The 18973-nt window shown below is 35.8% G+C and overlaps 5 protein-coding genes and 2 long non-coding RNA genes across 17 annotated transcripts; 5 read left to right on the top strand and 2 right to left on the bottom strand.

The window, feature by feature from the left end:
* LOC661991 (serine protease H130) lies at positions 1–1209 on the bottom strand. The gene is made up of 5 exons (XM_968119.5): positions 829–1209; positions 617–783; positions 481–570; positions 297–436; positions 1–251 (listed from the first exon to the last, which is right to left on the bottom strand). Exons 1-5 carry the CDS (start codon positions 1059–1061, stop codon positions 84–86), a joined length of 798 nt encoding a protein of 265 aa, XP_973212.2. The 5' UTR covers positions 1062–1209; the 3' UTR covers positions 1–83.
* A 64-nt stretch (positions 1210–1273) lies between these two features.
* LOC100141806 (uncharacterized protein) lies at positions 1274–2819 on the top strand. The gene has a single exon (XM_001812879.4). The coding sequence runs from the start codon at positions 1575–1577 to the stop codon at positions 2781–2783; it is 1209 nt and encodes a 402-aa protein (XP_001812931.1). The 5' UTR covers positions 1274–1574; the 3' UTR covers positions 2784–2819.
* Positions 2820–2906: 87 nt separating this feature from the next.
* On the top strand, positions 2907–7245 carry Dd (Dullard). 10 transcript variants are annotated; one of them, XR_010332912.1, is made up of 7 exons: positions 2907–3158; positions 3437–3503; positions 3766–3956; positions 4001–4229; positions 5564–5784; positions 5834–5951; positions 6360–7245. XR_010332912.1 is itself a non-coding variant. In XM_064354654.1 (6 exons), exons 1-5 carry the CDS (start codon positions 3060–3062, stop codon positions 5944–5946), a joined length of 699 nt encoding a protein of 232 aa, XP_064210724.1. In that variant the 5' UTR covers positions 2907–3059; the 3' UTR covers positions 5947–5951; positions 6360–7245. The 10 variants fall into 10 exon arrangements, 8 of the variants coding, with proteins under 8 accessions (XP_064210724.1, XP_008198039.1, XP_064210725.1 ...); XR_010332911.1 differs by lacking the exon at positions 6360–7245 and having other exon boundaries at positions 5564–5743; positions 5801–5939; XM_064354654.1 differs by lacking the exon at positions 5564–5784.
* Positions 7241–8571, bottom strand: Pex14 (Peroxin 14). The gene is made up of 4 exons (XM_967993.4): positions 8347–8571; positions 7996–8298; positions 7523–7950; positions 7241–7474 (listed from the first exon to the last, which is right to left on the bottom strand). Exons 1-4 carry the CDS (start codon positions 8410–8412, stop codon positions 7393–7395), a joined length of 879 nt encoding a protein of 292 aa, XP_973086.1. The 5' UTR covers positions 8413–8571; the 3' UTR covers positions 7241–7392.
* A 224-nt stretch (positions 8572–8795) lies between these two features.
* AP-2mu (Adaptor Protein complex 2, mu subunit) lies at positions 8796–10851 on the top strand. Its single transcript, NM_001293581.1, is given in 6 exon segments — positions 8796–8895; positions 8991–9195; positions 9340–9502; positions 9551–9769; positions 9816–10326; positions 10381–10851. Coding segments are annotated over 5 exon segments (1317 nt in total). The 5' UTR covers positions 8796–8895; positions 8991–9018; the 3' UTR covers positions 10628–10851.
* A 3612-nt stretch (positions 10852–14463) lies between these two features.
* LOC107398703 (uncharacterized) lies at positions 14464–17535 on the top strand. Of its 2 annotated transcripts, XR_010333228.1 has the most exons (6): positions 14464–14607; positions 15761–15890; positions 15951–16230; positions 16290–16450; positions 16564–17065; positions 17179–17535. It is a non-coding gene; the product is annotated as an uncharacterized LOC107398703 (long non-coding RNA). The 2 variants fall into 2 exon arrangements; XR_010333227.1 differs by having other exon boundaries at positions 16290–17065.
* Positions 17536–18144: 609 nt separating this feature from the next.
* Positions 18145–18851, top strand: LOC135265280 (uncharacterized). The gene is made up of 3 exons (XR_010333229.1): positions 18145–18295; positions 18356–18642; positions 18699–18851. It is a non-coding gene; the product is annotated as an uncharacterized LOC135265280 (long non-coding RNA).
* Positions 18852–18973: the final 122 nt, after the last annotated feature.

The following is an 18973-nucleotide window of genomic DNA, read 5'->3' as shown; positions in this document are numbered from 1 at the left end:
TTGTTTCATTAAGTGGGTTTTATTTTTTATCAGGTGATTGACCATTCATCTTTGGAGATTATTGGGATAGGAATGGCAACAATTTAAGGCGCATTTGTGACGTTTGAAATCCACTTGTGATAAACATCTGTTCGGATAAATCCTGAAGGGTCGGTGCTTTCGCATCCGTTTTGACTCATAAAACTCGCAATTCCAACGTGGAGGGGGCTTCCCTTGACGTCTGGCTTCACCAACGGGCTTCCAGTATCACCCTAATTAAAACTAGAAATAATTAATTTTACTTAATTTTCACTTACAATGCAAATGCCTTCGTTGTAGTTGCCAACAGCACAAACCATACCAGACTTGATTTGGCTCCCATAAGTTATTTGACACTCGGTGTTCGAAATTATGGATAATTCGGCGTAAATTAAATTATTACTCATACCGGAAGAACCTGACCAATTGTTTAATTAATTATTGACTCAATCAGTCACTTACTGTCGCTGGTTTGCCCCCAACCGGCGGCTGTGACAACAACCCCATCATGAATTTGGCCCATATTGGCAATATTAATTTTTTGAACGTATTCTAGCAAAAAAATTACGCAAAATTTCAACTAATTTTGATTAATTACCGGTGAATGTGACGGGCATATGGAGCTGGATTAGCCCAACGTCATTTTCGAGTGTATTTTGGTCGTATTCTGGATGCACAACATACTTCGAACTCGACAAAATAATCCTATTTTCGTCTTGCGAAAAAAGGGTGTTTGACCCCAAATGAATTGTAAATAATTTCCCCCTGAAAGTATCGTCTGATTTTTAGTAAAATGGGATCGAAACGTACCCAAAGACACAGTGAGCTGCTGTTAAAATCCACTGGTTTGTGATCAAAGCTCCACCACAAAAATACTTCCCTGAGATGTTGTCCAGATAAATCGCTGCTTGCCAGGGGAACTGGCCCGCGCGCGCTGTACTTCCCCCGATTATTCGTGGTGGGGGCCGAAAGGTGTTGTTTGTACCTCCAGCAAGAGAAAAAAACGGGAAGGAAATGGCAAGGAACACGAGGAGATAATTCATTTTGATTGCATGGTGTTCAAGACTTGAATAACGTTTCGTAAACGATTACTACACTTTTGTACCGAAAAAATATACCATCATAAAGATTGTCTACTTAACGCTTATTATCTAAAGTGTCGCCCTAAAATAATAAATAGCTTATGGTTATAAGCACAGAACAGTAAGGGTTATAAGTTCTGAGAGCTCTGGTGAGGGGAAACCCCCTCATATCAAGCTGTAACTTTAATCACCCGAAATTTTCGGAACAAAAAACCTGCATAAAACACAAAAAATGTAACGGTTGGTAAAACAAGGCGCACAGAATTTGATGGTGGTTTCTTCTTTTTCGAAAATAAAAATATTATAGGCATGGGTGTGGGATATTGGTGGTCAAACTTTAGACACCACTGCTTGACCTGTCAGAAAAAAATCCAAACAAACATAACCCAACTAATTTGTTTGTGGGTGTAGTCGTTTTAAAGTCGCAATTAATCGAGTTTTTGCGACTTTGTGGTCAAAAATTCCGCGTGCAGTATGGAACCAACCGAAGAGTCTCAACCCGAGGCCCCAGAACCCGGCCACTCGACCAACATAACCCAGGAAGAAATCGACCCAGAGACAGCCAGTAAGCTGCGAGGGGACGCAATTGGGAACACCATGTACAGCGAACGCTTCGTTTTGAACACCCTGATGCAGTTCTCGGATTTGAAGTGGAGCGAGGAGGTCGAGAACGACTTGTGCGTCCTGTGGGACATGACCGAGGAAAAGGACGTTTGTGAATTCCTGTACCGCTTGTCCTATCCCACGCTAGCGTGCACGGCCTTGGCAAACTACACCGAGCCGAGATTTGTGGAAATTGTGGTCGGGATTTTCGCCAACCTCTTGTGCTCGAAATGCGAGAGCAACGTCAAGGAGGACGAGATTAGGGCGGTTTTGGATTTGCTAAATTCAGACGATCCGTATATTCTGATCCAAGTCATGCGGTTCTTGCACGCGTTGGCGTTCATGTGCGAGAAGCTGGATTTTTTCGAAAGGCGTCACTTTGACAAAATTATGTTCATTTTGAACAATTCGACCAATAGGGAGTTGCTGACTGTTAGTTTGAAGGCCTTAGCGGCTCTTACTGACGGTACAAAGTTGCCCTTGGATGTTATAACCCCCGAACTGTTATCTTCCACACTCGCGGCTTACAAAACTCTAAAAAATCCGGACTGTGAGTCAGAAGTTGAATTGTTTGAGTCACAAGAACAGCACTTGAATGCAAAGCATTTAATCCAAATTCACTGCAACATTTGCACATACATTGATAATTTTATCTATTTAACGCAATATGTTGCGCAGATTAAGGCGAATTTAGGTGGATTTAACTTCGAAATGGCTCTGCTGTTGAGATTTTACAAAGAGGAGCGGAACTTAATACCAATGAGTGATGACTTTAAATTTTATGTTGAGGCTATGACTTATATTTTCAAGACAATTCATGTGGAGTTTCACGCGCCAATTGTCAGGCCCTTGTGCGAGATTTATTTCATTGTAAATGAGAAGGAGCCCGCGAATTTGAGATGTGTGGCCGAACTGATTTGTTACTTTATTTCCGTGGGGACCCTCAACACCATTAGGAGAAATTTCGATAATGTGCCCCTTGACATCATTAAAAACCTGTTAATTAGCATTGAGGGTCACAAGTTTAAGTTCGATTTCGAGTACATTGCGACTTTGCGCCGAATTGCGCTTCTTTTGTAGTGAATTTATCGATTTTAATAAAGTATATTTTTGTTATTTGAATGTTTTATTTGGGGTCGCTGGTGTCGGCTTGCAGTTTCCTGCAGCTTTTAGGTTAGGATGCGAGCATGCGCTGTCAGGCGAGTGTCAAACGCTCTCTGGGTCGATTTTAATGGCGGTTAACAAATCGGGTAAAAGTTAAAATGTGATAAGCAACGTGAAATAACAAATCACCAAAACCCGCTGTATCCTCCTTGTGTCTAAATTGTGGCAAAGTGTAGAAAAAAATACATTTCAATGTTGAAGCAATTACAAATGGGACTACGAGCATTCATGCTTCTAGCATCGAGAGTTTGGACATGTTTGTGTTTTATGATAAAAAAGCAAACTAGAGCGGTAAGTTGTATTAACGACATTCCGCATTTGCGGTCATTGCAACCCCCGGGGTTTCGGTCGATCGCTCCGATCGGTTCATTGTTGTTTTAAACAATAATAGACGTGTTTTGACAGTTTTGACATTCTCGCAAAACGTGAGCCGAGATGAGATTTACGGCCACAACAAGTAAATAACATAATAGATTATAATTGCACCTAAGACACAGTAACAAGGTTAAAATTACTTTTGCGTTTTGGCAAATTTCCAGGCGTTTTTAATCCGCAAATTTATTTTGCAGATAATTCAGCATCAATCGGTCAAATATGATTTGTTCCCCTTATCACCGCTATCGAGGCATAGGCTTAGTAAGTATGACTAGTCATTTGTTCTTCTCTCAAAAAATCCCCCAATTATCAGTGTTACTTCACCTAAAAATAAACTTTAAAAGTGCCAAGTTTGTTTGAGTAATTCCTGGCACAAATCTATTTATTTCATTCATTTTGGCAAGTATTATTTTTCTTTGGTGCTGATTTTTTCATTGGCTTGAATCGGGCCACGTGACCTGCTGCACTCGCCCCGATTGCTCCATTTGCGCGCCAGTTTTAACAACTCGAATTTTCTCTCCAGGTATAGTAAAACGGAAAGTGCTCGTCCTCGACTTGGACGAGACTTTGATCCACTCGCACCACGATGGGGTGGTGCGCCAAACCGTGAGACCGGGGACTCCCCCGGATTTCGTACTTAAAGTGGTCATAGACAGGCATCCCGTGCGATTTTTTGTCCATAAAAGACCACATGTAGATTTCTTCCTAGATATAGTAAGTGTCTCCAAGCATTGTTGCTGATTTAACAGCGTGTTTAGGTTTCCCAGTGGTACGAATTGGTCGTTTTCACGGCCAGTATGGAGATTTACGGCGCTGCCGTAGCTGATAAGTTGGACGCAGGTCGGGGAATCCTCCAGAGGAGGTTTTACAGGCAGCACTGCACCCCCGATCTCGGCTCGTACACCAAAGATTTGGGTGCGATCTGCAACGATCTCTCCAGTGTTTTTATTTTGGATAACAGTCCGGGGGCCTACCGCGCCTACCCTGGTGAGTCGAGATCAAAAACTAGAATTGGTGCTTTCAAAAAACACTCAAAATATGAAATAACACAAAAACTGATCAACTAAAGGGCTTATCGTTAAATACTATATTACAAGGAACATTAGAAATGCAACACCTTGAATAAAAATTGAAATTGAATCGTTTAACACGGCTTTGTACTGCTATTTATAAATCCTTCAACTTTTTTTGTTTTTTTAATTTTCCCTGCTACAAACCTGCTTGAAATTTTCAGGAGTTCCGTCTTAGGAAATTGAGTCAAAATTAATATATCAATATCAAATGTGACAAACCAATAAAATTTTGTAATAATTTTTTTTCTTAATTAGATAGTAACAACTGTTTTAATTGTTGCTGTTATGTTTCTATTGTCGGAATTAATTTATTGTTGAATTTGCGAGTTTTAAAATGTTTTTTTACAAACTGATGATTTTTTCTACATATATCTGTTTAATGTTTTATTAAAGATCTGCTTATTCCGCTAGCTAAATAAAAATATATAATTTCCAATAACAAAAACTCTACTCAAAAATCTAAGAACTGTATCTCGTGAAAAAAAGATTAAAATTTTTTTTGTAACTTTTAACACTATGCGGTGTCTTTTATAACTACTCAAGAGACTTTTGAATCAACTTATAGAAGTTATTTGGATAAAGTACAATTATAATATGATTCCTGTGTTTATCAACTTAATTAATTGTTTAAACATTCGAGATAAACATTTGTTTTAAAAATCTACGCTGAACTTTCTCAACTCAAGTTTTTTATGCGAACTGTGACTGGCATTTGAAGTTCATTATTACGAGTAAAAGAATGTTTAATTTGATTACAAATATTAAAGATGAGTTAGCTAAAACTAGTCAAGTGCATTCTTTAAGCATGAATTATCAGCATTTAAGTTCAAAAAGTCAAAAGTATTAAAATTGTAAACGTAACAAGAAACAAAATATTTTATTCAAAACTTTTATAGGCAAAGTACGTCACGATTTGTTCTGGCAAGTTATCAAATTTTACTTCCTCTCCAAACTCACAATCAGCGGCTATAAAAATGCGATTTCAGTGTTTATTATTATAGTTAATTCGAAGTTAGAACAATGTTCTTTAAAAGTCTACAGTGATTTTTATGTGTGTTTCCGAAATTATCATTAAATATCCATTGTCATTGTTGTCCTTGCCAATGATTAGGTTTTTCAAATGAACAGTTTTTGGAAGCGATGCATAATTATTTTTGTTCATTGCTTGTCATATTTATTTTTTAATAAAAATTGTTTGTTGAAACCGAAAAATTACGCGAAATATTAAGAAATTTTTAATGATTTTAGGGCCGCAATTAACTGATCACGTGACCAAATTGAACCAATTTGAGTGGTCTATTCACTTTTAACAGCGCAATAAATTTTAATCGAGCTTTTTATAAGCCGGTTTATAAGGTGTTACTTTTCTAATGTTGCCCAGTGTTTTGATGAACGTTGCCCTGTCGGTAGTGTGGAGTATGTTTGAGGGTAAAAATTTTGGTGATTTTCGTCGTGTCCCGAACTGAGAGGTGTGTTTTTTCGCAGACAATGCAATCCCAATAAAATCGTGGTTCTCAGATCCCACCGACGTGGCGTTGCTCAATCTGCTTCCGGTTTTGGACGCATTGAGGTTCACAGCGGACGTCCGATCCGTCTTGTCGCGGAATCTCCACTTGCACCGGCTTTGGTAGAGGAGGTGAGTGGTGTCTCGTTCCATCCATATTCAGGCATCTTACTTTCAGCCGTCCTAATCGAACCGATATCCCCGTTAACAGCAGTTTCACTAAAATTCATCGAATCGAAACTCCTAGTAAAATCGTTGATCAAGTCGAAAATTGTATCGATAATATCGTGACACAAGTCCAAGAATTCGATTCAACCAAAGACAGTAAAAAATTCAAGTCGCGCATTCCGCAGCGAATGTGCAACTGAATTTTGGAAATTGTGTTGTGATTTTCGTTTTTTGTAGATTGAACGAAATTATTTGTAGCAAATAAACCGTTACGAGACATTGTTTTTCTGTTCTTTAACGCTCGATTCGAATGATTTTATTTGTTTTATTTTTGTTTGTGCGGGGACAGCTGATAACAGTATTTGAATGCAGGTTTCTCGTGCTCAAACTGGACAATAGTGGTGTCTGTCACCCACACTTATCTTCCACACTCCTACCAACACCGGAAGTAACCACCCAAACAGAACTGTTATTACTTTTAATTGTTTCGTTTGAATTCAGTTATTTATTTTATTGTTTGTGTAGTCTATTGAGTTCTATCATTCCATGATTAGCGGAATTATTATTTAGACCAAAGACCCCGAAATTGTTTGGCTTATTGTACAGCATTTTGTTCAGCTCATTGTACATAAATAGCGTAAGTTTTCCAAGACTCTGATCTTATTTTCTGCATCAGAAAATAATTATACGAAACAATAATTTTGTGTTCAAAATTATTGGGACTAGATTAGATAATAATGTATATAGGTAGTTCAGCTTGGCTAAAATTAGGCAAAGCTTCGATTTTTGGCACCAATTATTGTCATATCATAAACTCGGTGCCTGAGTTGAACACCACATTTCGTGGCCAATTTTTATTTACAGTTGAACTGTACTTAAGCGCCCTCACGCGGCCAATTTTTTTAAGTAAGCTTTGCCAACTCCGTTGGGAGCTTGCCAACAGTTTTGGTTTGTAAATAATTGTAAATTGTGACGCTGTCTTAATGTTATTGTTGAAACTACTAGATAAGGTGCTACTTCACACTTTTGTGAATAGTCAAATAGGGTGTGCTGTCTTTAGAAAAAATTGTTTTTTTTTGCCTGGTAGGTTGTACTTACGGCAAGTTTTGGAATAGTTAATTGTTAGTTTCTAGGTACAAATCCTAACCTTTGTAAATACATGTTTTAGCGTTTAAACTGTACAGTAACTCTATACAAACTTGGAACAAAGTACCTAATAAATGACCTTTTACAGTGAAATAAAACTATTTAAGTAGAATCCAGAGTTTTATTGCTGCCATAAGGCAGAGTTAAAAATATTTTCTCACCACAAAAAAATTACCCTTCTTTTCTAATCCTATGTCAGCTAACTGCAAAACCTAATAACCAAGTGTTTCCTACTTTAAATGGCCTCGTTTTTGGAAGATTAATCTTTATCGTCGTCGTCATCATCGTCAACATCTTTGGATTTGTGTCTTCTAAAATCACTATCTTTGGATGAGAAAGATCTGCAATAAAATCAATAAAACCCGTCCGGAAAAAATCAAACCACTTGCATTATATCTAGACTAGAATCACTATTTTTTGCTGCATGTTCATGTTCCGAAGACCCTGATCCTGACCCAACTTCCATCAGTTCCTCGGCTTTTCTCTCAGGGTCTGAGTCGGGGTCGGAGTCCTGACTTATGCTAGTCTTCTGCCACGCAGGTATCGACGGACGGACTACTGAGCTTTTGGAAACCGGCGGAAATTGATTCCGGCTCAGGAGCAGGCCTTTGACTGTCGCAATTTCAGATTTCAAGTCTGATAATTGCCGCTGCGTGCTGCTCTCAGCCCCTTGACTAATTTTATCTACTTCTACTTTGACACTAAGTAAATTGTTTTTTAAGTCATTCACAGATTGCTTAAAACTCTTGTCTAATTCATCTATCGACTCCTCTACACTTTTCTTCTTTTTCCCGAAGAAAAACGGCGCTATAAATTTCTGCAAAAAATGGTATAGCGGCTTTTAACCACGGGAAACACGCACCATGTAAAATTTGTACACGACGTACGCTACGAAACTAAAAATGGCCACATTATGTACAACTTCTTTAACCTTATCAAATAAACTAATTTGGACCGTTGCACTGTTTGGGTACGGAATTAGGGAACTTGGGGGCAGAGGCGGCGTCCGATTTCTTTGTTCGTGGTATTTGTAAGCCCCCGATTTCTCGCACGCCTGTCTGATCTCCTCATCGGTTAAACCCTTCCGTTTCAAAAACCTTTGTTGTTCTCCTAGCGATGTTTTGAGCACGTTGGGGTTCTCCAGGAATTTTATAGCCGTGTTCACCTACAGTTAGCAATCGATAAATGGGGCAATTTAACCTAAACAACTTACCAAATCTTCCCGAACTGGGGGAGTCTCAGGGCGATTTTCCTCAAGTGAGGACAGTTGATCAGACATGGTTTTACACTAACCTAATTACTTAAAATTGATACATGGAAGTGATAACGCGAGTTCGGAAGACACCACACTTGTTTTTCTGCAAACTTTTAATTTTCAATCTCAAATTCCAAGGTTAAACAAAAACAAATGTCATTGGGACGCTGTCAAATCAAATTCCTGGAGACAAAGCGAAAGTCACTATTTAAATTTAGTCAAAAGACGACTTTTTTTCAAAAAAAAATTGCGATTTTATTGTAGAAACCTTTAAGCATTAGTCAATAATATTAGATAATTGCGATAATAATAATTTTTGTGTTTTTGCTAACATGGAAGCGTTATCGAGCGCATTATGAAACCAAACACTCTTTGGATTATCGCAGTGACAAGTTGTCAGTGGGTGTATGATGGCCAAGTAAAATAAAAACCGTTCGGCTTTAACTAATAATTCCGTTAAATCACAAAAGTGTGTGCGTAAAAAGCCTCTAATGACTTCACAATTCGGTAAATAACCAGTTTTCCCTCAAACTGTCCAATTTTTGGCCGATTTCAGTCGGCGTGAATAAAACTGCATTTGTAGTGATTACACCTGGTTTTAGGTCATTAGGCGAGAGCTGAGCCGGCAGAATGATCGGGGGGTTGTTCGTGTACAACCACAAGGGCGAAGTCCTCATTTCCCGAGTTTACAGGGATGATATCGGCAGAAATGCGGTCGATGCGTTTCGGGTTAATGTTATACATGCCCGACAACAAGTCCGCTCTCCGGTCACAAACATAGCACGAACGTCCTTTTTCCACATTAAGGTACATTTTGGTTTTGAAAATTGGACAAAAACTGGTGCGATTTCAACTTTTTCACAACCTTTTTGTTGCTTGTTTTGCGAATTTTGCACAAAATTGTATCAAATGAGTCTAGTCTCGGTCGAAATTGTGTTTTTTGATTTCCAGAGGGCTAATATTTGGATTGCCGCCGTAACAAAGCAAAATGTCAACGCCGCCATGGTTTTTGAGTTCTTGTTGAAGATTATCGAAGTCATGCAGTCGTATTTTGGGAAAATCTCTGAAGAGAATATTAAAAATAATTTCGTTCTTATTTATGAATTACTAGACGGTAAAATCGTTCAGTTGCATTGATTTGGTCATTACATGAAAATTGTAGAAATCCTGGACTTTGGTTACCCTCAAAACACCGATACCGGCGTTTTGAAAACGTTCATAACCCAACAAGGGATCAAATCGGCCACTAAGGAAGAACAAGCTCAGATTACGTCACAGGTTACTGGTCAGATTGGTTGGAGGCGTGAGGGTATCAAGTATCGTCGAAACGAGTTGTTTTTGGATGTTTTGGAATATGTTAACCTACTTATGTCGCCTCAAGGTTTTATAATTTTTTTTCCTGAATTTGTTTTCATAAAAAACTTTAGGCCAGGTTCTTTCGGCCCACGTGGCCGGTAAAGTCGTGATGAAGTCGTATTTGTCGGGAATGCCCGAATGCAAGTTCGGGATTAACGACAAGATTGTGATGGAAGCCAAAGGCAAAGGGGGCTTAGGGTCGACGTCTGATTCCGATCAGACCCGGTCTGGCAAACCAGTCGTTGTAATTGACGATTGCCAGTTCCACCAATGCGTGAAATTAAGTAAATTCGAAACCGAACATTCCATTAGCTTTATTCCACCTGACGGTGAATTCGAATTGATGAGATATCGTACAACTAAAGACATATCGTTGCCATTTCGGGTAATTCCCCTCGTGCGTGAAGTCGGTCGCACCAAAATGGAGGTCAAGGTGGTGCTGAAAAGCAACTTCAAGCCGTCGCTTCTTGGGCAAAAAATCGAAGTTAAAATTCCAACTCCGTTGAACACTTCGGGAGTTCAATTGATTTGTTTGAAAGGAAAGGCGAAATACAAAGCATCGGAAAATGCGATTGTTTGGAAGTAAGTTAGTGACAATCGATTGATTCACTTATTTGTATTCTGTTTTTCCCCAAGGATCAAACGTATGGCTGGAATGAAGGAGACGCAATTATCGGCCGAAATCGAGCTTCTGGAGACCGACACGAAGAAGAAGTGGACAAGACCGCCGATTTCTATGAATTTCGAAGTACCGTTCGCACCGTCCGGTTTTAAAGTACGATACTTGAAGGTTTTCGAGCCGAAATTGAATTACTCGGATCATGATGTTATTAAATGGGTGCGGTATATCGGAAGGAGCGGACTTTACGAAACTCGATGCTAAATTTTGAGGAACAACATTTTATTTCAATTATGTTTATTTTGTGTTATCTAATTTAGTAGTTAGTTGCTTTTTTTATCGATGGTTTACATCATGTCGGATCGAATATTATTTCTTGCTCTCAAATACTCAAGGCAAGCTTGATGTTGGAATAGAAGTGTTATGCAAAAGTATGCTCTCAATAATTTTATGTGAAACAATTTCACTGTGTTATCTGTAGATGAGGTATAACCATGTATATTTGTGAAGTGTAATGTTACATAAGCTTGGAAATAAATTGTAGCGAATAAGTTGGTGTCTCATTTGTCGCAAAACCAAAAAAAATCGGATTAGAACATACCTTGTGTTTACATTCGACGAAGTTGATTTTTTTTGTTTCATTATTTATTCTTATTAGAAGATGAGGTAAGTAGGTAAAAACGAATCACGAATACTTGACTGAGAAAAAACAATCACTGATAATCAGGACTCTTGGGCTCCCAATTAATTATTATGCAGTTTGGAAATTAAGTAAAGAATAAATTCATTAACTCCAGCATTTGCGCTAGAAATAAAAAGCGTGTGGTAGCGTTAACTGTCACGCATACGAGGAACGAATACTTATTTTGTTTGAGTTATACTCAAACTCAAAGTTAAAAAATGGAAAGCATGCGGTGACCGGAACTTCTGGCAGTCCCTCTTTCAACCGTCTTTCTAGAATCACCAGGTTGGTTCCAAGTACCTAATCCACTTTGTATTCAAATTCCCCGCACAGTTCTCCAACATTCAATACTCGTTAAACTGGTTGCCTGTGTATATTATGTTTAATTTGTTGTCTATATTAGCTTTTGAATTTTATAACGAGATGCATACCATCACCAATGACTAAATTTCGTGAATAAAATGTTTTGGGACGAAATCTTGGCGTTTTCTTTTCCTAAACACAGTCAGGGGCGTATTTAGGTATAGGCAAAATAGGCTGGCGCCTAAAGCAAACGCGGATTTTATTTTAAATGTTAATTTGTGAATAAAATTTAATTAATAAAAGTACGGAAGTAAAACCTAAAAAAAACCTACTTTTTTTTTGTTTTGATTAAGCAACTCACAGGATGGCTGACGAATATGTTGTGGTATTAAATTTTAAGCAGGTTGCGGCTCCGATAGTAGCAGAATAACCCAAACAAAACGATGAAGTTGAAAAAAGAGCGTCATCAAAATTTTTTGAAAGGGATTTTGTTACGTTTGAAATTCAGTTGTTCACAAATACTTGATGGCAAATATGCTTTGTTCGTCGCGAACAAAAATAATTAATAACGTTTCACTTATGAGGGGTAGCAGAAAAAATTAAGTGGTGCGCGGAATAAAAAACAAGCTAAAGAAAGACTTGAAAAACTATACGAAGTAGTTAATAAAATATTTAAAATTGAAGACAACTTTAAACTTTTTCCGGGTGTTCTTCAAAAACTGTCGAATGTGAAAAAATTTTCACACTAAGCAAAGTATTTAAATAATTGAGTGTTAATGATTAGAGATGATTAATATTGAATTAATTGTAACTGAAGACTCAAAAAATATTATGGTGAGTGTAAGCTGTAATCCTACAGAATTGATAAATTTTGAAATATTTATGTGTTTATTGATTTTCTTTACGTAAAAAAAATTAAAACGTGGTAGGGGGCGGCTTATATTTTTTGCATATAGGTGGCAAAATTGTAAATACGCTCTTACACACAGTGCTTCATATAACGATCTCAAACTCTACACTACAACATAACGGTTTTTTCTAGACGATCGTCACATAAAAACTTACACTTTGACAAGGCCAGATCTTAGGCCAGACCAAGTTGATACGAATTTGTATTTGTATTGTATTTGCTTTGTATTGAAAATAAAAAAAAAAACATTTAATAGGTAATTTAAAATACAGGCCTGAGATATTTTGGATTTTTGTTAACTGTTCTCGCAGACATAAAGCAAAAATTAAATTGAAAGTAGGCAGCTTTTAAAATACATCGCTCTTCGAATGCCAAGCTAGCTGGAAGAAGATTTATGAGGGACTTACGACGCACAGCTGGAAGTCAATTACCATTGGGGTAACCCAATTGTTTGTTCAAAACTGAGATATGTATGTGCACAAGTAGGAATTTTAGGGATTTTTCTAATATTTGTACATAATTATTTATTAGAGCTCATGATTTCGGAATTAATTTTTTTAATCAAATGTTAAATACCTGTGGACTTGCATTACGGTTTTTTTTGTAGACAATGTTATCAACGTTTCTTATAAGATATTGAAACAAGAGTAAATAAACACGCTCCCTATTTTTTGAATACTATTAATAATAGAATCATTCCTGTATTTAAAAAAACAGAAAATAGTAGACTAAAACTTTAGTTGTACTTAGTTTCGTTCTGCACAGATTTTGAGATGGAACTACTGAGCTCCCACTGCTCATTATTATCATTATTGTTATTAATACGTTAATCAATTGCTAAAATAAGAATTTTTAAAATTTCGCAAGGGCCAAATCTTTGAGAAACCCATTTTTGTTTTTTTTTCAAAAAAAAAAATATATGCATAGAGAAAAATAGAGTACCTATTTAATAGCAAACGCTATTTCTAAACCTTAATTGGATATTTGAAAGAGAATAGAGATTAGATCTTTCTTTGGATAGTTACTTTTGAAGAATCATCAATGGACATAAAAACATGTAAATAAAGGAAGTCGAATTTGTACCAATGAGTTGAATCATGAGCAACACAAGTTTGACAAAAAATAATTAAAAGCTAGATCAAAAAAATCAATTGATAAATAAAATTCGTCCAGTTCCTTAGCTAGAATATCGATTTTTGGTTCAGGTGGTGGTAGAACTTGTCCATTCTTCCTTCAGAAAAAAAATGTTGATCTACCTTTGACCAAGTGTCCTGAGAGGCCCACATTTGTTGACTTTGAAGACTGATGAGCTACAAATATAACGCCCACATAACGTTCATTATTCATTTGGGCCAATAAGCATCCTAAAAAATAACAAATGGGTGTTTTTCGTGGGGGTAATATGTTTAAAAACTCAACTTTAACATTTTTGTTCTCTTAAAATGCAAATTTTGAATATTCCCACCCCTGACGTTTTTAGTGTTTTTTTTAATTGTAATATTGGCACATTAAAAAATGGCCCCTTTTTTTCTTCACCATCATGGTGGTGATTTTGCCAAAGGTTTGATATGGTGAAAAGTGTTATAAAAACGTTGTTTCCTTAATAAAATTGTTCAGAAGTTAGAAGAAACATTCGATGTTTCGGAAAAAGTCGACAGGTGAGTAGCACGGGTATGATTTAATTACTCAATAAAACTAAAATCAAATTTGAGCAAATAATTTTACACATTGGTACTTAATTCAAGTTTATCGCTCATTTCGTCTGGTAAAATAAAAATTAATCTTGTTTCTGGATTTTTGCCAATTTGTCCGAGAGCTAATTACTCAATAAAACTAAAATCAAATTTGAGCAAATAATTTTACACATTGGTACTTAATTCAAGTTTATCGCTCATTTCGTCTGGTAAAATAAAAATTAATCTTGTTTCTGGATTTTTGCCAATTTGTCCGAGAGCTCCGGTGAGATGTTGGTTTTCAACCTTAATTCTTATTTTTTTCAGTATTTTATTTGCTTATGACTTTGTAAAGAATAATTGTCCCGAAATACCGGGTGTATGCTTATAATTTGTAACAATTTTAGCTATAATTATTCTGTAAAAAAGTAAAATTTCAGAAATCGCACCCCCCACCCCTGCATTTTTTTAGTGATTTTTAATTGCAATTGGTAACAAAAACAATTGGTCCTTTGATTAGCGTCGTAATGGCGGTGGTTTTGCCAGTGGTTTAAGAAGGTGAAAAGTGTGTAAAAACTGTTGTTTTCTCATTAAATATTGCCCAAAAGTTTCAAAAAACGTCCGATGTTTCCATAATTTGCATTAATTAACAGTGATCAGAACATTTTTCCAGTCGGTGAGTGCCACTTATGATTTGGGATTAATCCGGCAACAAGAAATAAAATTTTATTTCTTTAATTAAGGCTCGGTTTACAGAATGCGAAATTAAATTTTTCAGAATTAAACTAATTCGAATGAAGTTGCACTTTATTTTGCATTGACAAGTCAAGTTAATCGTGAATTTAATTTTAATTGCGATTAAAACGTTCTGTAAACCTGTCCAGAATCCAAGATTTTGAAGGCGTGTGAATTTTTTTTAATTTAGGTACTTTATTCAGTTCATAAACTTAAAATATTCGTTAAAACACGATAAACGCACCCCCTCCCTTAAAGTTTTTTAGTGATTTTTAATTGTCACATTGGTAGCAATAAACAATCGGTGTCTTGATTTGGCGGCAACGCGTCGCAATGATGGTGGTTTTGCCAATGTTTTAAACAAAGTTTTAAACGTAAAAAACTGTAGTTTTCGTATAAATATTGTGCAAAAGTTTGGAAATCGTTCGGTATTTAGATGATTTGCATCTCGGTTAGCATAAATTAATCGGTAAGATGTGGTTAAGCGGCAACAGGTAAGACGACGCACCCCCCTCCCCTTAAGATTTTTAGTGATTTTTAATTGTAATACATTGGCACAATTAACTATCGGTTGTTTGATCAGACCCCATCTTGGGTGGTGGAGGCTTCCCAACCGTTTTTCATTGTGAAAAGTGAGTTAAAGCTGTTGTTTTCTCAAATATTGCGCAAAAGTTTAGAAAAATGTTCGATGTACTAATTAGCAGTGATCCTTTCAATTCGGAAAAAGCCACCTACGAGTTGGGTGGTTGGTGCTTGTGGTGATGACGCTCTGACGTCATCACTACCTGGAAATTATGATTTTTCACATTTCATTTTCATTGTAGATAAGTGAAATAGAACAAAAAATGTTATTTTGAGACTTGTATTCGATGCTAGATCACCACAGGAACCCACGTAACGTTTTGTTTAGGTACCTTCTCATTCTAAAATTTTCAGCAAATTTGATTAGATTAAACTTTTTCGTAATTATTGCACCAATAATTATCCTTATTTAAAAAATCAAACTTTTTTTTATAAATGAGTAGATGCTCGCACTTATGGGTGGGGGGGTTTCATTCCTGAATATTATTAATTTTTCTTATTTTTTGTTTCAGATAAATCGAGTGACCGTCAGTGCGTGCTTAGTGCGCGATTTTTTAAATTTCAAGTGATTAAAGTGCCAATGGAAGGAATCTTCAGGGAACCTGGACGCTATAATCGTGCTACAAGGATCAGGATTAAAGGGTTAGTTGTCAAAGTTTTTTTTCAAATTTGTATACTGATCTTGTATTTTGTTATTTTCAGTAGGTCCGTTCAAAGAAGAAGAGGGAACGAAGAGGAGGCCAGGGTGAGTGAATTTTAATTTTTTCTAAGTGTGGTGAAGTGTGTGAAGTGAAAATGTGAGTGTAACATTTTAGAACGCAGTAAGTATTTATAAGTATCGAAATATGAGTGAAAATTAATTAATTAATTGTAGATGAAACGCAATTTTCTCCAATCTTTTGAAGAAAATCCAGATATTTGACGAAGCATCTCTTAAATAATGAAGAAAAACATTCACAGCAAGCTCGAGACTAAGTATATTGTACGAATTTTATTTTGTTTTTTTTTTTCATTACTAATTTTTTCAATTTTTTGTTTCAGATGACTCGAGTGACTGAAAGTGCGTGTTGTGGATTTTTGAGTGTTTAACAGACATTTAGTAGTGCGCGATTTTTTAAATTTCGAGTGATTAAAATGCCAATGGAGGGGATCTTCAGGGAACCTGGACGCTATAATCGTGCTACAAGGATCAGGATTAAAGGGTTAGTTGTCAAAGTTTTTTTTATAAAAAAAAATTAAGTATAAATCTGTAACGTTATACATAAATTTATTTATCAAAAATTTTTATACTGATCTTGTATTTTTTTATTTTCAGTAGGTCCGTTCTAAGAAGAAGAGGGAACGACGAGGAGGCCAGGGTGAGTGAATTTTAATTTTTTTCTAAGTGCGGTGAAGTGTGTGAAGTGAAAATGTGAGTGCAACATTTTAGAACACAGTAAGTATTTATAAGTATCAAAATATGAGTGAAAATTTATTATTTAATTGTAGTTGAAACGCAATTCTCTCAAATCTTTTGAAGAAAAATTTCCAGATATTTGACGATGCATCTCTTAAATATTGAAGAAAAACATTCACAGCAAGCTCGAGACTAAGTATAATGTACGAATTTGGTTTTGTTTTTTTTTCATTACTAATTTTTTCAATTTTTTGTTTCAGATGACTCGAGTGATTGAAAGTGCGTGTTGTGGATTTTTGAGTGTTTAACAGACATTTAGTAGTGCGCGATTTTTTAAATTTCGAGTGATTAAAGTGCCAATGGAGGGGATCTTCAGGGAACCTGGACGCTATAATCGTGCTACAAGGATCAGGATTAAAGGGTTAGTTGTCAAAGTTTTTTTTATAAAAAAAAAATTAAGTATAAATTGTAACGTTATACATGAATTTATTTATCAAAAATTTTTATACTGATCTTGTATTTTTTTATTTTCAGTAGGTCCGTTCTAAGAAGAAGAGGGAACGACGAGGAGGCCAGGGTGAGTGAATTTTAATTTTTTTCTAAGTGCGGTGAAGTGTGTGAAGTGAAAATGTGAGTGCAACATTTTAGAACACAGTAAGTATTTATAAGTATCAAAATATGAGTGAAAATTTATTATTTAATTGTAGTTGAAACGCAATTCTCTCAAATCTTTTGAAGAAAAATTTCCAGATATTTGACGATGCATCTCTTAAATATTGAAGAAAAACATTCACAGCAAGCTCGAGACTAAGTATAATGTACGAATTTGGTTTTGTTTTTTTTTCATTACTAATTTTTTCAATTTTTTGTTTCAGATGACTCGAGTGATTGAAAGTGCGTGTTGTGGATTTTTGAGTGTTTAACAGACATTTAGTAGTGCGCGATTTTTTAAATTTCGAGTGATTAAAGTGCCAATGGAGGGGATCTTCAGGGAACCTGGACGCTATAATCGTGCTACAAGGATCAGGATTAAAGGGTTAGTTGTCAAAGTTTTTTTTATAAAAAAAAAATTAAGTATAAATTGTAACGTTATACATGAATTTATTTATCAAAAATTTTTATACTGATCTTGTATTTTTTTATTTTCAGTAGGTCCGTTCTAAGAAGAAGAGGGAACGACGAGGAGGCCAGGGTGAGTGAATTTTAATTTTTTTCTAAGTGCGGTGAAGTGTGTGAAGTGAAAATGTGAGTGCAACATTTTAGAACACAGTAAGTATTTATTAGTATCAAAATATGAGTGAAAATTTATTATTTAATTGTAGTTGAAACGCAATTCTCTCAAATCTTTTGAAGAAAAATTTCCAGATATTTGACGATGCATCTCTTAAATATTGAAGAAAAACATTCACAGCAAGCTCGAGACTAAGTATAATGTACGAATTTGGTTTTGTTTTTTTTTCATTACTAATTTTTTCAATTTTTTGTTTCAGATGACTCGAGTGATTGAAAGTGCGTGTTGTGGATTTTCGAGTGTTTAACAGACATTTAGTAGTGCGCGATTTTTTAAATTTCGAGTGATTAAAGTGCCAATGGAAGGGATCTCCAGGGAACCTGGACGCTATAATCGTGCTACAAGGATCAGGATTAAAGGGTTAGTTGTCAAAGTTTTTTTTCAAATTTGTATACTGATCTTGTATTTTTTTATTTTCAGTAGGTCCGTTCTAAGAAGAAGAGGGAACGAAGAGGAGGCCAGGGTGAGTGAATTTTAATTTTTTCTAAGTGTGGTGAAGTGTGTGAAGTGAAAATGTGAGTACAACATTTTAGAACACAGTAAGTATTTATAAGTACATGTTAAAATATGAGTGAAAATTAATTAATTAATTGTAGATGAAACGCAATTCTTTCAAATCTTTTGAAGAAAAATTCCCAAATATTTGACGAAGCATCTCTTAAATATTGAAGAAAAACATTCACAGCAAGCTCGAGACTAAGTATAATGTACGAATTTGGTTTTGTTTTTTTTTATTACTAATTTTTTCAATTTTTTGTTTCAGATGACTCGAGTGACTGAAAGTGCGTGTTGTGGATTTTTGAGTGTTTAACAGACATTTAGTAGTGCGCGATTTTTTAAATTTCGAGTGATTAAAGTGCCAATGGAAGGGATCTCCAGGGAACCTGGACGCTATAATCGTGCTACATGGATCAGGATTAAAGGGTTAGTTGTCAAAGTTTTTTTTCAAATTTGTATACTGATCTTGTATTTTTTTATTTTTAGTAGGTCCGTTCTAAGAAGAAGAGGGAACGAAGAGGAGGCCAGGGTGAGTGAATT

The sequence above is a fragment of the Tribolium castaneum genome, chromosome 2 (genome assembly GCF_031307605.1).
Source record: "Tribolium castaneum strain GA2 chromosome 2, icTriCast1.1, whole genome shotgun sequence".
Taxonomy (NCBI): Eukaryota; Metazoa; Arthropoda; class Insecta; order Coleoptera; family Tenebrionidae; genus Tribolium; species Tribolium castaneum.
The sequence above is the reverse complement of the archived record's forward strand: the minus strand, read 5'-3'. Positions and strand labels throughout refer to the sequence as shown.

Excerpts from the sequence above, each read along its gene's own strand:
- Pex14 (XM_967993.4), bottom strand. The coding sequence starts at position 8,412 with ATGTCTGATCAACTGTCCTCACTTGAGGAAAATCGCCCTGAGACTCCC. Across the intron at positions 7,951-7,995 it reads TCGTGTACAAATTTTACATG|AAATTTATAGCGCCGTTTTT; the intron begins GTGCGTGTTTCC and ends CATTTTTTGCAG. Across the intron at positions 7,475-7,522 it reads GATTCTAGTCTAGATATAAT|ATCTTTCTCATCCAAAGATA; the intron begins GCAAGTGGTTTG and ends ATTTTATTGCAG.
- Dd (XM_008199816.3), top strand. The coding sequence starts at position 3,060 with ATGTTGAAGCAATTACAAATGGGACTACGAGCATTCATGCTTCTAGCA. Across the intron at positions 3,159-3,436 it reads TAAAAAAGCAAACTAGAGCG|ATAATTCAGCATCAATCGGT; the intron begins GTAAGTTGTATT and ends TTTATTTTGCAG. Across the intron at positions 3,504-3,765 it reads GCTATCGAGGCATAGGCTTA|GTATAGTAAAACGGAAAGTG; the intron begins GTAAGTATGACT and ends TTTTCTCTCCAG.
- LOC100141806 (XM_001812879.4), top strand. The coding sequence starts at position 1,575 with ATGGAACCAACCGAAGAGTCTCAACCCGAGGCCCCAGAACCCGGCCAC.
- LOC661991 (XM_968119.5), bottom strand. The coding sequence starts at position 1,061 with ATGAATTATCTCCTCGTGTTCCTTGCCATTTCCTTCCCGTTTTTTTCT. Across the intron at positions 437-480 it reads TTGGGGGCAAACCAGCGACA|GTTCTTCCGGTATGAGTAAT; the intron begins GTAAGTGACTGA and ends ACAATTGGTCAG. Across the intron at positions 252-296 it reads ACAACGAAGGCATTTGCATT|GGTGATACTGGAAGCCCGTT; the intron begins GTAAGTGAAAAT and ends AGTTTTAATTAG.